Source organism: Diaporthe citri (genome assembly GCF_014595645.1).
Source record: "Diaporthe citri strain NFHF-8-4 chromosome Unknown scaffold_10, whole genome shotgun sequence".
Taxonomy (NCBI): domain Eukaryota; kingdom Fungi; phylum Ascomycota; class Sordariomycetes; order Diaporthales; family Diaporthaceae; genus Diaporthe; species Diaporthe citri.
The window spans coordinates 1,108,988-1,122,661 of NW_025064855.1; the positions used below are offsets into that span (position 1 = coordinate 1,108,988).

At 57.4% G+C, this 13,674-nt stretch overlaps 4 protein-coding genes across 4 annotated transcripts; 2 read left to right on the forward strand and 2 right to left on the reverse strand.

The window, feature by feature from the left end:
• Positions 1-865: 865 nt before the first annotated feature.
• INS49_003513 (uncharacterized protein) lies at positions 866-2,948 on the reverse strand (the record flags this gene model as incomplete). The annotated part of the gene is made up of 4 exons (XM_043164307.1): positions 866-1,957; positions 2,013-2,387; positions 2,686-2,721; positions 2,802-2,948. The coding sequence occupies 4 exons, from the start codon at positions 2,946-2,948 to the stop codon at positions 866-868; spliced, it is 1,650 nt and encodes a 549-aa protein (XP_043019072.1).
• A 1,888-nt stretch (positions 2,949-4,836) lies between these two features.
• On the reverse strand, positions 4,837-6,623 carry INS49_003514 (uncharacterized protein; the record flags this gene model as incomplete). Its single annotated transcript, XM_043164308.1, has 2 exons — positions 4,837-6,494; positions 6,611-6,623. The coding sequence occupies 2 exons, from the start codon at positions 6,621-6,623 to the stop codon at positions 4,837-4,839; spliced, it is 1,671 nt and encodes a 556-aa protein (XP_043019073.1).
• A 479-nt stretch (positions 6,624-7,102) lies between these two features.
• On the forward strand, positions 7,103-7,829 carry INS49_003515 (uncharacterized protein; the record flags this gene model as incomplete). The annotated part of the gene is made up of 4 exons (XM_043164309.1): positions 7,103-7,105; positions 7,163-7,489; positions 7,597-7,722; positions 7,776-7,829. The coding sequence occupies 4 exons, from the start codon at positions 7,103-7,105 to the stop codon at positions 7,827-7,829; spliced, it is 510 nt and encodes a 169-aa protein (XP_043019074.1).
• Positions 7,830-9,735: 1,906 nt separating this feature from the next.
• Positions 9,736-12,932, forward strand: INS49_003516 (uncharacterized protein; the record flags this gene model as incomplete). The annotated part of the gene is made up of 5 exons (XM_043164310.1): positions 9,736-11,640; positions 11,709-12,089; positions 12,147-12,182; positions 12,246-12,632; positions 12,702-12,932. The coding sequence occupies 5 exons, from the start codon at positions 9,736-9,738 to the stop codon at positions 12,930-12,932; spliced, it is 2,940 nt and encodes a 979-aa protein (XP_043019075.1).
• Between the last annotated feature and the right edge of the window lie 742 nt (positions 12,933-13,674).

The following is a 13,674-nucleotide window of genomic DNA, read 5'->3' on the forward strand; positions in this document are numbered from 1 at the left end:
AAAGAGGAAGAAGCAAAAGCTCAGGGGCGCGGGCCGCTGCGTTTCCTACATGGTACTGTACTGTACGTACACGTCAGCGCGCGTCGGCGCCGACGACCACCCACCCTATCGGCGCAGGACACGAACCACAACGCCATGCGGTCAATGTTCTGTGCTGCTGCTGCTGCTTCTGGGAGGGAAGGAAAGGGGCAGGAGAGTCGGGCTGTCGGGCTCTACTTGGGGAAACATGGACGGGCGGACGGACGGGGTGCTGCCCAGTCGGCGAGGAGGGCAAGGCAATCTGGGGGGAGGGAGTGTCATCCGTGGCGATATGCGGTGCTTGCCGGCTGGGAGCCCTCCCCCCCCCCTTCGGCCTCGCTCCCCGGGAAGCAGTCATATCATGGAAGGCAATACCTGCGGCGCCTGCTGTGCCCGCTGGCAGGTTTCTGCCCAGGGATGGCAGCAGTATCAGGCAACCAAGACGAGGTGAGGCGACTTGGGGCTGGAACCGGGCCCGGGAGGAAGGACGGACGGACAGACAGGTTTCACAAGACCACGAACCAGCACGTACGTATGCCCTTTCACACTCTCTGGCTGGTATTTCTCTTATGCCTGATGATAACAACTGCTGTTTGTTTGTTCGTTCGTCCGTCGTTGACCCTGATGCTTCTCCACCACCCATCCTCCATGATATCGCAACCTCACACGGCTCTCAGCGCTGACCCCATCTTCTCCGTCCCACAAGAAAATTCATAAACAAGAATGCTGTTTGTTTCCACCAGTTAGGTGTAGATAGATAGATAGGTAAGTAAGCTGGGTATTTTAGGTGATAGGTTAGGCATCCCCACGGAACCACGCCTCCCTCCCATCCAACATATATGTACGCTCAGTATCGGTACACCGGCCTCTTCCCCGACGAGGACCCGCCGTACGCGTCCGAGGAGGAAGGCGGCGGGTTGTAGATATCGTCGCTGAGGTCCGACAAGTTGCGCGGCCTCGACGCGGACGACGAGGAGTCGCCGTAGCCGCCGCCGTACCCGGCGCCGTACCCGGCGCCGCCGCTGACGACCTCCTTGTCCCCGTCCTGGTCCGACGACCCGTAACCACCGTACCCGGCGCCGTGCATGGTGATCTTGTTGGCCGCGCTGTCCTGGCGGCCAATGTAGCTGCGCGTGGGCTCGCCGAAGCCCGGATGGAAGGGCTCGTCGGCCAGCCGCGGCTCTTCCAGCTGGGGCGCCCTGCCTCCTCTCGGCCCCGCGGGCTCCGGGTCGCGGAAGGGGTCCTGGCCCTCGTCCGCCGGCGTTGCGTTTGCGGAGCGGGACGGCCCGGCTGCCGAGGGGTGCCCTGGCGGCGGCCCCGGCGGCGGTGGCACGTAGTCTGCTGGGTCGGGCTCTTGTCTCCCCTTACCCTTGCCGTTGTTGAGTGGCTTCCTTGGCAGCGGCGGCGCTGAGTCGCCCGTGTAGGCTCCGCCGCTAGGAAATGCTCCTCCTTGGACAGAGTATGACCCCGATGGCTCGGGCATGGGGGGTCGGTTGGAGCCATTTACTTCTGGCGCGGGGCTGACGTTCTCGGAACGGGCGTCGACGCCGAGTTCTTTCCTGGCGCTCAGCCTCGCGCGCTTCTCGTTGTTGAGCGCCTGTTGCAGCTCCTCGTTCACATCGATCAGGCTCTCCATGGTCTCGTTGTCTGGGCCAGGGTTCTCCGCGGTCATGTAGCCCTGTATGCTCCTGGACGCGCTGAGACACCTGTCGGCGAACTCCTTGACCAGGTCATTATCCAGGACCTCGGTTGACGGGGTGTTGGCTACCAGCTGCGACAACAGCTTTGCTGACGTCCGTGCCTCCTCTAGACGGTTTGCCAACTCAACGGGGCTAGGAAGACGCTTATTGCTGTGGCTCCTCGCGAAATAGTTCTGCGAGTGCGGGTCTGTAGGGGGCGCCGCGAAGTTCTGTGGACGTGGCGGTTGCGGCGGATGTCCCTGGAAAACATTAGCGACTCGCCACCGACACAGCTTCAGGAATACCAGGACGCACTCCGTAAGCCTTGTAGGCCTTGTCCTTCTCCTTCTTCCACAGCTCGATGATCGGGCCGAGGCCCTCGTCCCAGCCCTTCTGGTGCTCGAATGAATCCAGCGTCTCCATGAGCATTTGGCGCACAGAGAGGTCGCGCCCGTTCCGGAGAAGGTCCTTGACCACTTCCAGGAACTTGCCGTCCAGGTTCCGAGTGAATGTCGGCCCGGGGTTGTCGGCGAGAATCCTCGTGAGCATGAGCGCATTGTACTGGTAGGAGGGTTTCGACCAGTAGTCCTTCTTAAGGTATTTGCGTATCGTCCGCGCGCACTCGGCGGCTGCTGTTGGTGAGGACTCGGCGGATTCGACTATCGAGGGCAGGAAGGTGACCTCGTCGCCCTGTGTTCCATCCGATCAGCACTTCTGCGCCACAAGTAGTGTGTGAGGGGGGCACAGCAGCTGGAGAGACGATGACGGCACACGAGCGGGCGGCAGGGGGCGATGCGGAAGTGATGCGCCTGTCCTCCCGACCCCCACAGTGAACAATCACGCCGCCGCGCGCATCGCTCAACAAGGCCCTCACGTCCCGGGCAGGTGCCGCAGAGATCCATCAGCCATGCCGTGCGACACTTGCGCGGCTACCCAAGATGCCCAGCCTGGATTCCACAGGTGTCCGCCCCGATCATATGTAACATACCGTGTTGTTCGGGCCACCCGACTCGCAGAAAGCTTTCTGTGACGACAGCGTCAGCACTCATTTCCCAAGAATCGGTATTTGAGCAGCCCGGGGGGCGTTGGGTGTGGCTGTCGTACCACGCTCCTGGCGCCGACGGCCTCGGGCGAGTCGCCCTGCAGGTCGACGGCGGAATCGCTGCCTGCGCTCGCAGTATCGGCGGAAGAGTCGGTCCTCTTCTTGATGCTGCCGAGCATCTTATTGCTCAGGCCCTTCATGGACTTCATCTTGGGCGGGGGCGCCGTGCGACCGGATCACAGCGGAGAGGGAGTATGACGTCGTGAAAAAGGGGTGGGGGGCCCAGAGGGCAGACGTCGCGATAAGGCGGTTGTTTGAGTCGGGGTATGCCAAGGCTCCGAGTGAAGCAGCTGTGGACGCCCCTCGGGATGGGATGTTGACTCGTTCGGGGTGTGGCGGAAGAAGGCAGCTAACTGGTGGCGGGGAGGGCGTTCTCGTTCAAAGGAAGGAGGGAGGACGAGGGGTATCTCAACAAAGAAGAAAACAGAAAAGGATCGAGACGGAGGAACGAGGCAAACGCGAAGCGAAGCGGCGCAGTTGCGGTGCAGTCGTAATGATTAAAAGGGGGGATGGTTGTTGCGCACGATAATACAGTCCAGGCAGGCAGGTAGTAACACTGGGGTGCATGGGATCTGATTCGGTTTGTCGGTTGACCAAGGGTCCTCTCGAGCTCTAGCCTCTGGGGGATGAACCCACTTACCTACCACCTGGCAGCGACCCACGCCTGTTCTGGCTGTGCTGCGCTGCGCTGTGCTGTGTTGCGTGTGCTGGCAGCTGCTCGCTGTCTCGTGGTCTGTCTCTCTTTTGCCTCTCTCCCCACTCGCCTATCAGCTACCAAAGCAGATTAGGCTAGGCCAGTCGGCCCACTGAGACCTGCACTGGTTGTCGGCCGAAGGGACTCCTGACTTGCGAGCAAGACGGCAGTAGTTTCAACGGGCGGCCGGCGGTTTGAGGCCAGTGTTTTGACAGCTGCAGGAACGGGATCGGGCGGAGGGGCTTGTGTTTGTGTGCCCTGAGTTCGGTCAACAGGTTTGCCAGGGGAGACCAGGCACTCAGAGACAAGAGGTGCGGGGATTAATCAACAGTAGACACCTTCTGACGAGCAGCAAGACGGGATGAGACCGGATGGATTGGCTTGGGTGTCTTGTTGCTATTATAGCCTTCCCCCATGGTTGTTGTGTCCCGAGGAACCCCTGTTTGCCTCTCGTTGCCGCTTGCTGCTGCTGCTTGCTGCTTCTGCTGTTACCGCCGACGCCGCCGTTGCTGCTCCGTCACCGACGCCGACAACCTGCACAGCCTCAACTTCCACGCAACCCGACCACACTTCCAAGCTTCCTGGCACAGCAGCCCAGCGGGCGACTCAGCTCAGCCCGCACATCGTCTTACGTCTTGGTCGCGCTTGGCTGGCACGTCACTCGTCGCCCGTTGCCGTCTGGCATGTTGCCGAAAGAGACGGGCAAGGCTCGCTTGTCGCGGCCTGGAGGCTGCCACCTCCCGTCCCGTCAAAAATGATGGTGATAGAAGAATGACTGACGAGGCCGGCATTACACCTGCCTCGGCCAATTTTAACTCCGCCACTGCGTAAAAAGAAAATCATAGGAAACGATATCTTGCGAGGAACGACTTTTGTATTAATCTTTCAAATGCATCCACTCTAGCTCTATCGCTGCCAATGTTTTTCAAGTCTCCAGACTCCAGTTTGTATGGTGGCGGCAAGCGCAGCAACGCTGGCTCTTTGGCTAGACCCACGGCGCTTCTGCTCCTAACCTAGATTTGCGACGACGTTCTCGACCATACACAAAGATCCGCGCTCTGGTGAGTGCTCTGTCGGTCATCTCGCCATAACCAAATCGCACCGTGCTCCCACATGCGGCGAGTTCTTCGCACCAAACATCACTCAGACCGATGTCGAACGACTTGCTTTTGTGACTACCAGCGGGTGGCGAATACGTCCTCTGCCGTGCTTGCGACGGGCCTTTGGTCAGGGAGTGGACTAGGTAGACTGAGAGGATGTAGACGAGTCACCATCGATTGGTCGGCGTCCCGGTCAAAGAACACACCGAGCACGCTGCTAGTCTCGTCCGCTCCGCGATTGCTCTACGAGCTCTCCTCCGCAGAAGGCAACGGGACGGCCTTGTACAGCAGGATGAGGGCTGAGTGCGTCTCTCCGCCTCCAGAAAGCGTCTCGATCTTGTCCCCAGGCACCTCGGAAACCCTGTCGTCGTTGAACCAGTACCAGTTGCCGTCCTCCTCGCCGACCTTGCCTGTCTTGGGGTCTTTCGGGCCCGGCTTCTTGACATATGCCGTGTAGTGGCCGCTGTCCGCGCTGGACCCTTGGTGAGTGATTAAGGCCCGTAGTTCGTAAAGGCCAGACTGATTCGCGCCCTCGTCCTTCGCCAGGTCCTGGTTGACCAGAGAGAGGAGCTCCTTCTTCGCCTCACGGAGCGCTGACGCCTTCTCCTCCTCCCACTCAGCGTCCGTCTTGTACGTCTCCATCGACGTGTCCCCGTCAGAATCTGTAGCAGGCTTCTTGCCTTCCTTCTTGTCCTTCTTGCCAATCTCGGCTGGCTCCACTGGTGCGTCCGCAGATGCAGGGTTTGCCTTTCTCCTCTTGCGCGCGCGCGTGATGTCCTCCTCGTCCTTTTGAACCTCTCGAAGCCTGTCTCTGACCGGGATCAGCTTCTCCTTCAAGGAGTCCGTGCAGAATTCCATGATGTCAAGGTCCTTGGGAAAGGTGACCTTGCGGAGAATCTTGGCCTTCTTTTGTGTGTCTCTTCTCCAGAAGAAGCGGACAAATTGGACGGTCAGGTACAAGGGCAATCTTGAGATCTTGGACGACCTGGTATAGGATACGTCCCTTCCGAGGACCTCCGACCTCTTCTCGATCTTCTCTTTCAAGCCAGCCAAGATTCCGTCCCGCAGGTGGTTTGTCTCAGCATCGATGTGGCAGTTGAGCTTCAGGAACGTGTCAGTCGCCTCGACAGGTTGCTCGCCTCGCTCCCGGGCCTCGGCTTCGTCGCACTCGAGCTTCGACTCGAGCTGCAAAGACATGTAGCGGTCGACCCACGAAACGGGGGCAGAATCGTTCTTGCCCTTGATTTGCAGGCTGTTCCGGACCTGAGAAAGGATGTTGGTCCAGGCTTCCTCGGCATCCTGCTGCGCATAGCCCTGGCCCGTGCGAGACCTCTCGGCGAATTGGGGGAAACCCTGACGCAGGGCCTGAATGAAAGCGAAGGGCGCAAATGCCTCCTGCGTCTCACCCATGGCCTTGGAAAGGTTCTTCAGCTGCGTCGTGATGTCAAACTGGGGCAGGACACCGAGGGCACTGGAACCGGGTTGGCTCTTGTATTCGTACTTGACGAGAGACTCTTGGAGCTCAGGTATCGCGCGGAGGGTTTGCAGGGTTGAGTTGAGGTAGCAGGTGTTGCCGAGGTTGGTGAGACCGCTCGGGATCGCGCCCACCTGTTGGGCTTTCTCGGCGTCGGTCATGTCCTCCATGAACTTGATCTTCTCCTTGGGCCGAGCGAGTTCTGCGCCGCCGGAGCTAGGAGTGCCCATCATCATGATCTGCTGGCCGGGTTTCAGGCCCAGCTTGCCCATGTCCGCATCATCCTTCAGCTGACCGCCCTTGATGAGGATCTTCTGTCGTTCGGGCTCGACGGCTGTCAGGCTGTAGACTATTTCCTTGAATTCCGCGCCCGTGGCGGAGGGGTCCACCTCGACATCGTATTTGGTGCCCTGGTGTTTGATAATGACTGCAAGAAGAAATGTCAGCAATCGTCGGTCGAGTCGATCGTGGTAGGGATGCGACCAGCGTATTTGCAGCTTGGGTGCTTCGGAGGTAGGAGGGAAACTGGGGGTCTCAGCTCACCATTCACCGCCATCTTGTCAGTTGCTCGTATTGAGTCTGGTGAGCTACGATGTGCATTCGCAGAGTCACTGCGTAAATGGGAAGTTCAGAGGAAAAGTGGCAATCGTATAGACTTTATGGGAGAACTAGGTAGTGTTTGTCAACGTGGGCAGCAGGGAGGCAAAACTGCGGGAGGCGGGCAGGCAGCTGGGGGCTTGTGTCATCAATGGACATGGCGGGGTACTACAGATAGCCTAGCCTGTAACTGTGCAAGGGAAGGCGTGACAGGGGGGAGGGGAGGGGGGGGGCCAACACCGGAGCTCAAGCAAATAGGGTACGTACCTTCATGCCTTCCCCTGATTCCGCTGGCAGGTCCCGCCGCTCCTGACGCCCCACACGCGGGCTGGTTGACGTCGCTCCATTCGGGGACAGCTCCTCTGGACAACCACCTCGACCTTCACCACGCCAGCTCGGCATCTTGAACAGACCTGGCAGAGTTTCTGTGCCTTCAAGATGGTACGCACAGGCCCTCAGATCCCCCTACTCCCAATGCACAGCTGACACCCCTCCCAGTCTCAATCCCTTAGGCCGTACCTTCAGGCTGTCCGCAGCAGCCTGACAGCCGCCCTCTGCCTGTCCAACTTCGCATCCCAGACCGCCGAGCGACACAATGTCCCCGAAGTCGAGGCTCGGACGTCACCCGAGGTCCTTCTGACACCCTTGACGATTGCGCGCAACGAGAACGAGCGCGTCCTGATCGAGCCCAGCATCAACAGCGTGCGCATCAGCCTCAAGATCAAGCAGGCTGACGAGATCGAGCACATCCTGGTACACAAGTTCACCCGGTTCTTGGAACAGCGCGCCGAGTCGTTCTTCATCCTGAGGCGGAAACCTATCAAGGTGCGTGTTCGCAATGTCTGCGCTGCGGACCTGGCAGCTGCTGGGCGCCGCCCTTTCGTGGGCTGCGGGACACCCCTGACCAAGGTGGAGACTGACCGTCTGAGTAGGGATATGACATCTCTTTTCTGATTACGAACTTCCACACGGAGGAAATGTTGAAGCATAAGCTTGTGGACTTCATAATCCAGTTCATGGAGGAGGTTGACAAGGAAATCTCCGAGATGAAGCTATTCGTGAGCAACACATTACCCTACCCCCTTACTCCGTATCGACTAACTGGGTGCAGTTGAACGCAAGAGCACGATTTGTTGCCGAGTCATTCTTGACACCGTTTGACTAAGGCTCGATGTGCCTCATGTTTGTCGGAAGCCGTATGGATGCCATGATGGATGGCTTGTGGCAGACGACGCTCAGAAACGGAGTGATTCAACAAGCATGGCTCTTCCCTTCCACTGCAACCCTGGAAACTCCAAGCTGTGATATGCAGCTCGGCTACCATGGCGCAACTGAGAGAGGTTTTGAAGGGCACTGCTGAATGAGCATACATTGGCAGCACCTTGGCTGAGGGACAGCACATATCGCGGTCCTACTCATGCTGGCAACTGAGAGATGATGAAACGGATCAAATTAAAGGAGCGACCTGGACCAACAAAACATCAAATAGCCGTTTGTGATCAATTACCAGACGAAATGATCTTTCCAGACCTGAGTGAATAATTATGCTGTTTAAATATGCTGTGTCTTCCACGATGTCCTGCCAGGGAACTGGCACGGGTATCGATGCAGGTCTTGTTTCTGGTCAAGCCAAGGGCAAGTTTTAGGGCCTCATCAGATCATGTGAGTTCGCCATGCTGCATCATGAACGAGTCTTCCATGCTGGTTGACGATTCACCAGCATCGCTCTTCGCGTCACTCCACAGAGGTCTTTCCATATAATGGACTTACGCTCTCAGTCCATCAATGTGAGGATCAAGAACATTGAGGAGCTATGTTTGCAGAAATGTTCTCAGCCCCCTGTTATCATGCCCACCAAGCAACTATTGATATTGCACTATGTGCCTCTCAGAAGTCGCGTCCTTGTTCTGATTAAGAGAGAAGCGCATTCTGGTTATATATGATCGAACAAATAGAAATGTGCAGCCAAACTGTGGGCGCCCTGAAACATCGTCAGCTTGAGTATCATTGTTGACCTGGCGCAATTTGTGCACTTTGAGAACATATCGGACTTGGGATACTGGAGTGTGATTCGACAGTCATTGGACTGTGTGTTTTCCTTTCTAGCTTTTTCAAGTCACAGTCCCTGTTAATAGCCACTCTGCCTCCACTGCATACAGATCCGACGGAGCCCATTACACCCAAACCCATTATCATTCCTTGTTGATCTTCCTTCGCCCTGTAATCCATCTACCTTCCTCCCTTCCCTCCTTACACTTGTCCTTGATCAACCTGATTTCGTTCTGCTACTGCTTGTCTCCTGCTGCCGTCTGAGCTTGTACCCAGTCTCATCCTAGCTCAGCACCTCCTGACAGGTACTGACGCGTCTTGGTCCACATCACAAGCTTTAGGTGAGCCTGCCTTTTAATTTCTTCATGCGCTGACCTAAACTCTGCTTATTGCTGACCATTTTTCTTTTCGAAGCAACCTGCTTTAGTTCTGGAAATTCGGCAAGGGCAGCTGTACCCACGATACCGCCAACAGCAGCATCACATGTGCTCGAGGAACTCACTGTTGCCTTTGATCCAGTAAGTGCTCGCAGTTTCCTGTTCCCTCTTCATCGTCTGTTTTGTGCTGCTGCTTCCCTACCCCCTTCATGGCCCACTATCCTGCCGTTGTCGTCCCGTTGGCAGCGTTTCCCCCCACCACAAATACTTTCCTTATCGAGGCCGACACCTCTCCAACGCTGGATCCTGAAGACAGCGCCGGTGTCACTGGATCACCGGAACCTACACTTTGATCCATTTGTCAAGTCTGCCAGTCCGACCGTCAGGACGAAGGTGGGAACTTCGAAGGGAAGTGACGCAAAGTAGCTGCAGAACAGTGGCCGTATCTCAGCTTCCGCCGACCCCCACATCTTCATCATCTGTACTCTCCCTATCACACATCGGCATATTTTCTTGACACTTACTTCACCCGAAACTTTCCCATTGACTTGTTGGTGCTCACGCTTGCAATGTACTAAGCTCGATCAGCTCCAGTACTGACCTGCAATGGCCCCATCCCCGATCACCACCTCGACCCAAGTCGCCATGGTGAAGACTCTCGACGACACTGATCCCTTCTTCAACCATAGTCGCCGCGTCCAGTTCCAGCAGCTTCCTCCCCTCAAAGAGTCCTCGATCGAGTCGATCGACTCAACCAACGGCGGTGCCCCGCTTGCCACCTTTGACCCCAGCGACCCCTTCGCTGCGCTTCGATCCAAGAGCAAGAGCGCCAACAACTCCCCGTCTGCCTCATCGGACCACTCGTCTTCGATCAGGCACGCTTCTCAGATCAGTGAGCCCAGCGGTCTTCAATCCGCAGTCCAGAGAGCCAAGTTCAACCTGGCCTTGAAGAAGCTCGCAGGCTCCACCCACAGCAGTACTCCCAAGCTGGATCCGTCTACCGCAGAATTCCGACCGGCTGCTGCGCTTCAGGCTCCAGCCATGCACACCCAGCAGACTTCGCTGGGTGACTCCCAGGCTCAGGACAACGCCGCCATCGGATTGAACGCGTTCCAGCCTCAGCGAGGTGAATCATTTGAAGGTGTCAATCCCATCAACTCTCCTGGACCGAACACTTTCGCTCCCTACGCTGGTAATGTTGCCAGCCAAACTTCCAACGGCACACCTCACCAATACACCACCTTCCCAGCCCAGATCGGCGGTGTCCAGTCTCAGTCTCAGGTCCCTTTCCCCAAGAACAACGGTATGGCCATGGCCAACGGAATGGCCCTTCAGCCCGTCCGAAGTAATGTCAACGGTACCATTGGAGTGACTTACATGAGCCCCAACGGTTACAACCCCGACTACCAGCGACAGCAGCAACAGCAGCAACAATACATCAGCACCAATGGAATGGCTTTTGCTGTTCCCAATGGCAACGGTGTTCAGTACGATGTCAACAACATGAGCCAGGCCTTAGTTGCTAGAGATGGCAACGCGCCTCAGCAGCACGTCAACACCAACGAGATAGCTTTCGGCATGTCCAACGGCAACGCCGCTCAACATGTCAACAACATGAACGGATTGAACGGCACCAACTTTGGCACCGAGTATGATAACGTCTCTCAGCAGCACGGCAGTGGCGTCCGGGGTTTTAATGCTGTTTCCCCCTCGGCCATGAATTGTATGCCCAATGGCGCGAGGGCTATGGCTCCTGTCGCCGACGGAAGCAATGGCAACTCCTTTGAGCAGATGTCCATGTCCACTTTGCAGGCGCACCTGGATCTCGGAAGCCAGTACCCGCAGGCACAGCCCAGTCCGAAGCACACATTCCCGCAAGGCGCTGCTCGTTCTGCCCAGTACTCGAATCAGTCCCTTCCATTCCAGCCGCAGAACAATGTTGTCATGCAGCAACAACAGCAGGCGGCTACCACTCCGGTGCGATCTGTGGCGGGTAGCCCTTACGGCCAATCGACTCCCGCACCGCCTGCCAGCGTGTACAGCAGCCCTGGAGCAACCACGACGCGAGCTCAGCACATGGTGTCTCCCTCTTATCGAGGACGGACCGACCCGCGCAGCTATGATGCCCGCGCTAACGTCTCGACCGAGCCTCCTCCTCGATTCGATTTGCACACTCCCGTGCCTGTTCACCAGCAGGTATATAACAGTGTGATTTCGCCCTCCTCTGCCGGAGGTCCCTTTTCGCCTCGTGGGGCGACGGCGTCGCCAGGACACTCGTCCTCCAACAACTCTGTGATGGACCCGTTCAACGGACCTGCTCTGTCCAGCGTCATCCAGCCGATCGAGCCACAGTCCGCCATGGTCCTCCACGAGAGCGCCGTGCCGGTGCAGATCCGCAACATGCGATCCAAGCAGCTGAACGAGCTGACGGCCGGACCGACTGGCCGCCCCCGTCCAGAGGCTGCTCTGGATGCTTCGAACTTCCCGTTCCTTGAGAGCGCTCGCAACGCGCAGCCTACCACTCACTGTGGTGTTGTGAAGCTCAAGAACGTGAGTCTGAGACGTCTTTTCCCTTCCAATATGAAATTTGGCAACAGCTCGCTGACAGAACTCAATAGATCCCCTTTGGTACCAAGCGTGCAGAGGTCCTCGCCTTCCTTGGCCGCAACTCCAAGGTCCTGAACGACAACCAGGAACCCGTGCACATCATTATGGAGCGCGTTACTAGCAAGACGAATGATGCGTACGTCGAGTTTATGAGCATGCAGGCTGCCGTCAACGCGGTCGAGAAGCACCAGAAGACCGTGGCCAACGGCCGCCTCAGCCGCCTCGGCGACCGCCCCATCGAGGTGGAGCTTTCCAGCCAGGCGGCCCTCATGAAGGACCTCTTCCCTCTTGCCAAGGGCGTCCGCTGGGAGGGGGCCGTGCCGGTCGTCCTCGAGGACCACCCGTCGGAGCCGTGGAACTGCTTCAAGGGATTCGTCTCTGACGAGGAGATGGTAAGACTGCGATCGTCCGGGCCAGTATTCTGAAAATGCTGACATCTTTGTTCACAGGCGATGCTGGTGAAGCACGTTGAGGTTCCCCAGCGAGTAAGTTAAATCCCCATCGCATACCCTTCTCTTGACCAGTCGGCTAATCGTGTCTTCTCGCAGTCCCCCTTCTCTCGCGATTGCCCCCAGCGCCCTTTCGAGTGCATGATCAGCACCCTTCGAAAGCTCCCTTGGTACAAGACCGATTGTATCACGATCAAGCAGCGCCACTCGGTGTACAGCGCCTGCATCCAGCTCATCCGCCTGCTCCAGCATGCCATCAAGGAAAAGAAGGACGAGGAGCACCTGACGTCGCAGCTGCTCAAGCGCCTCTGGACTTCCGCGATGCTCTGCCACGGCTTCACCGTCACCATGAGGGACAACATTGCTTACCAGGTTGACATCCCCGAGGACCGCCTCCGCGAGTTCAACATGCCCCGCTTTGCCAACATGTGGGTGCACGCCTACACCCTGTGCCCCAAGCCTGGTACTCCACTGGATGTTCTCGAGGTACGTGAATTGCCTTTCTTCCTCTACCACGAAGTCAAGGAGCAACTTTGCTGACCTCGTCCTCCACAGTACTACATCGCCCTCATTCGCGAGGAGACCAACCGCACGGTCGGCCTTCAGCAGCCCAACATCCAGTCTCAGATCCACAACGAGGGAACGCAGACGAACCTGTACTGGGGCTTCTTCTTCAAGGAGCTGAACCTCCCCCACGGCCCGGCCTTCGACAACATGACGCTGGCGCAGATGGCGGAGCTGGAGTTCCGCGCCCTGACCAACATTCTCACGCGCGCTCTTGCCTGAGGTGCCTGTCAAGAGGTGGACGGAAATTCGAAGAGCTCATCCATGCACTTGTCGGTTATCGCTGGACCGGAAATCCATGTTACCCTTGAGGGACCTGTTGATTTCGTTCTAGATCGGATCGCTGATCTATACCACTCCTCTCCCCATCGCTCTATGTTGCTCCCCTGGTGGTCATGAGAGCGGCCAGGTTTTCAAGGAGCAAATTCTTTTTCGGCAAGCCTTCCTCATCTCGGCCGAGGCCGAGGACCTGGAGGACTCTTGTCCGATTTGATTGATGAGACTCATGGATCGGAGTTGTTGGCGGTATTTGCCCCTTTTTAATGCCTTCTTTTTTTCACTTTCCGGCTCTTTCCCTTGACCCCCTCGCCGCGGGTCTGGCGTTTCTGGACGGTTTGTTCACCCACAATTTGTGGTGGCCTGGTGGGGATACACTCGTACACATGGACGATGGGGCATGTCGCGACCGTGTGCGCTCCGTCTCAAACCATTCCCCCCAGGATTAGATTGATACTTCGGCGCAATGCCGCGACGATGGCCGAGGACATGATGGACTCGAAAACATTGCTAGACCAATAAAATTGGGAGGAGTTTATTGATGACTACTGCATGATTCTCCAGCGGTGATGTCCCGTGTGCCGTTCTGGTCGTGATATTAGCCGCTGATAGAAGAAGACTTCTTCAAGAAGTATCTATCTAGGGATGATAAGTGCTCGCTGTCTTCAATCCCTTTGATGTCAGTGGA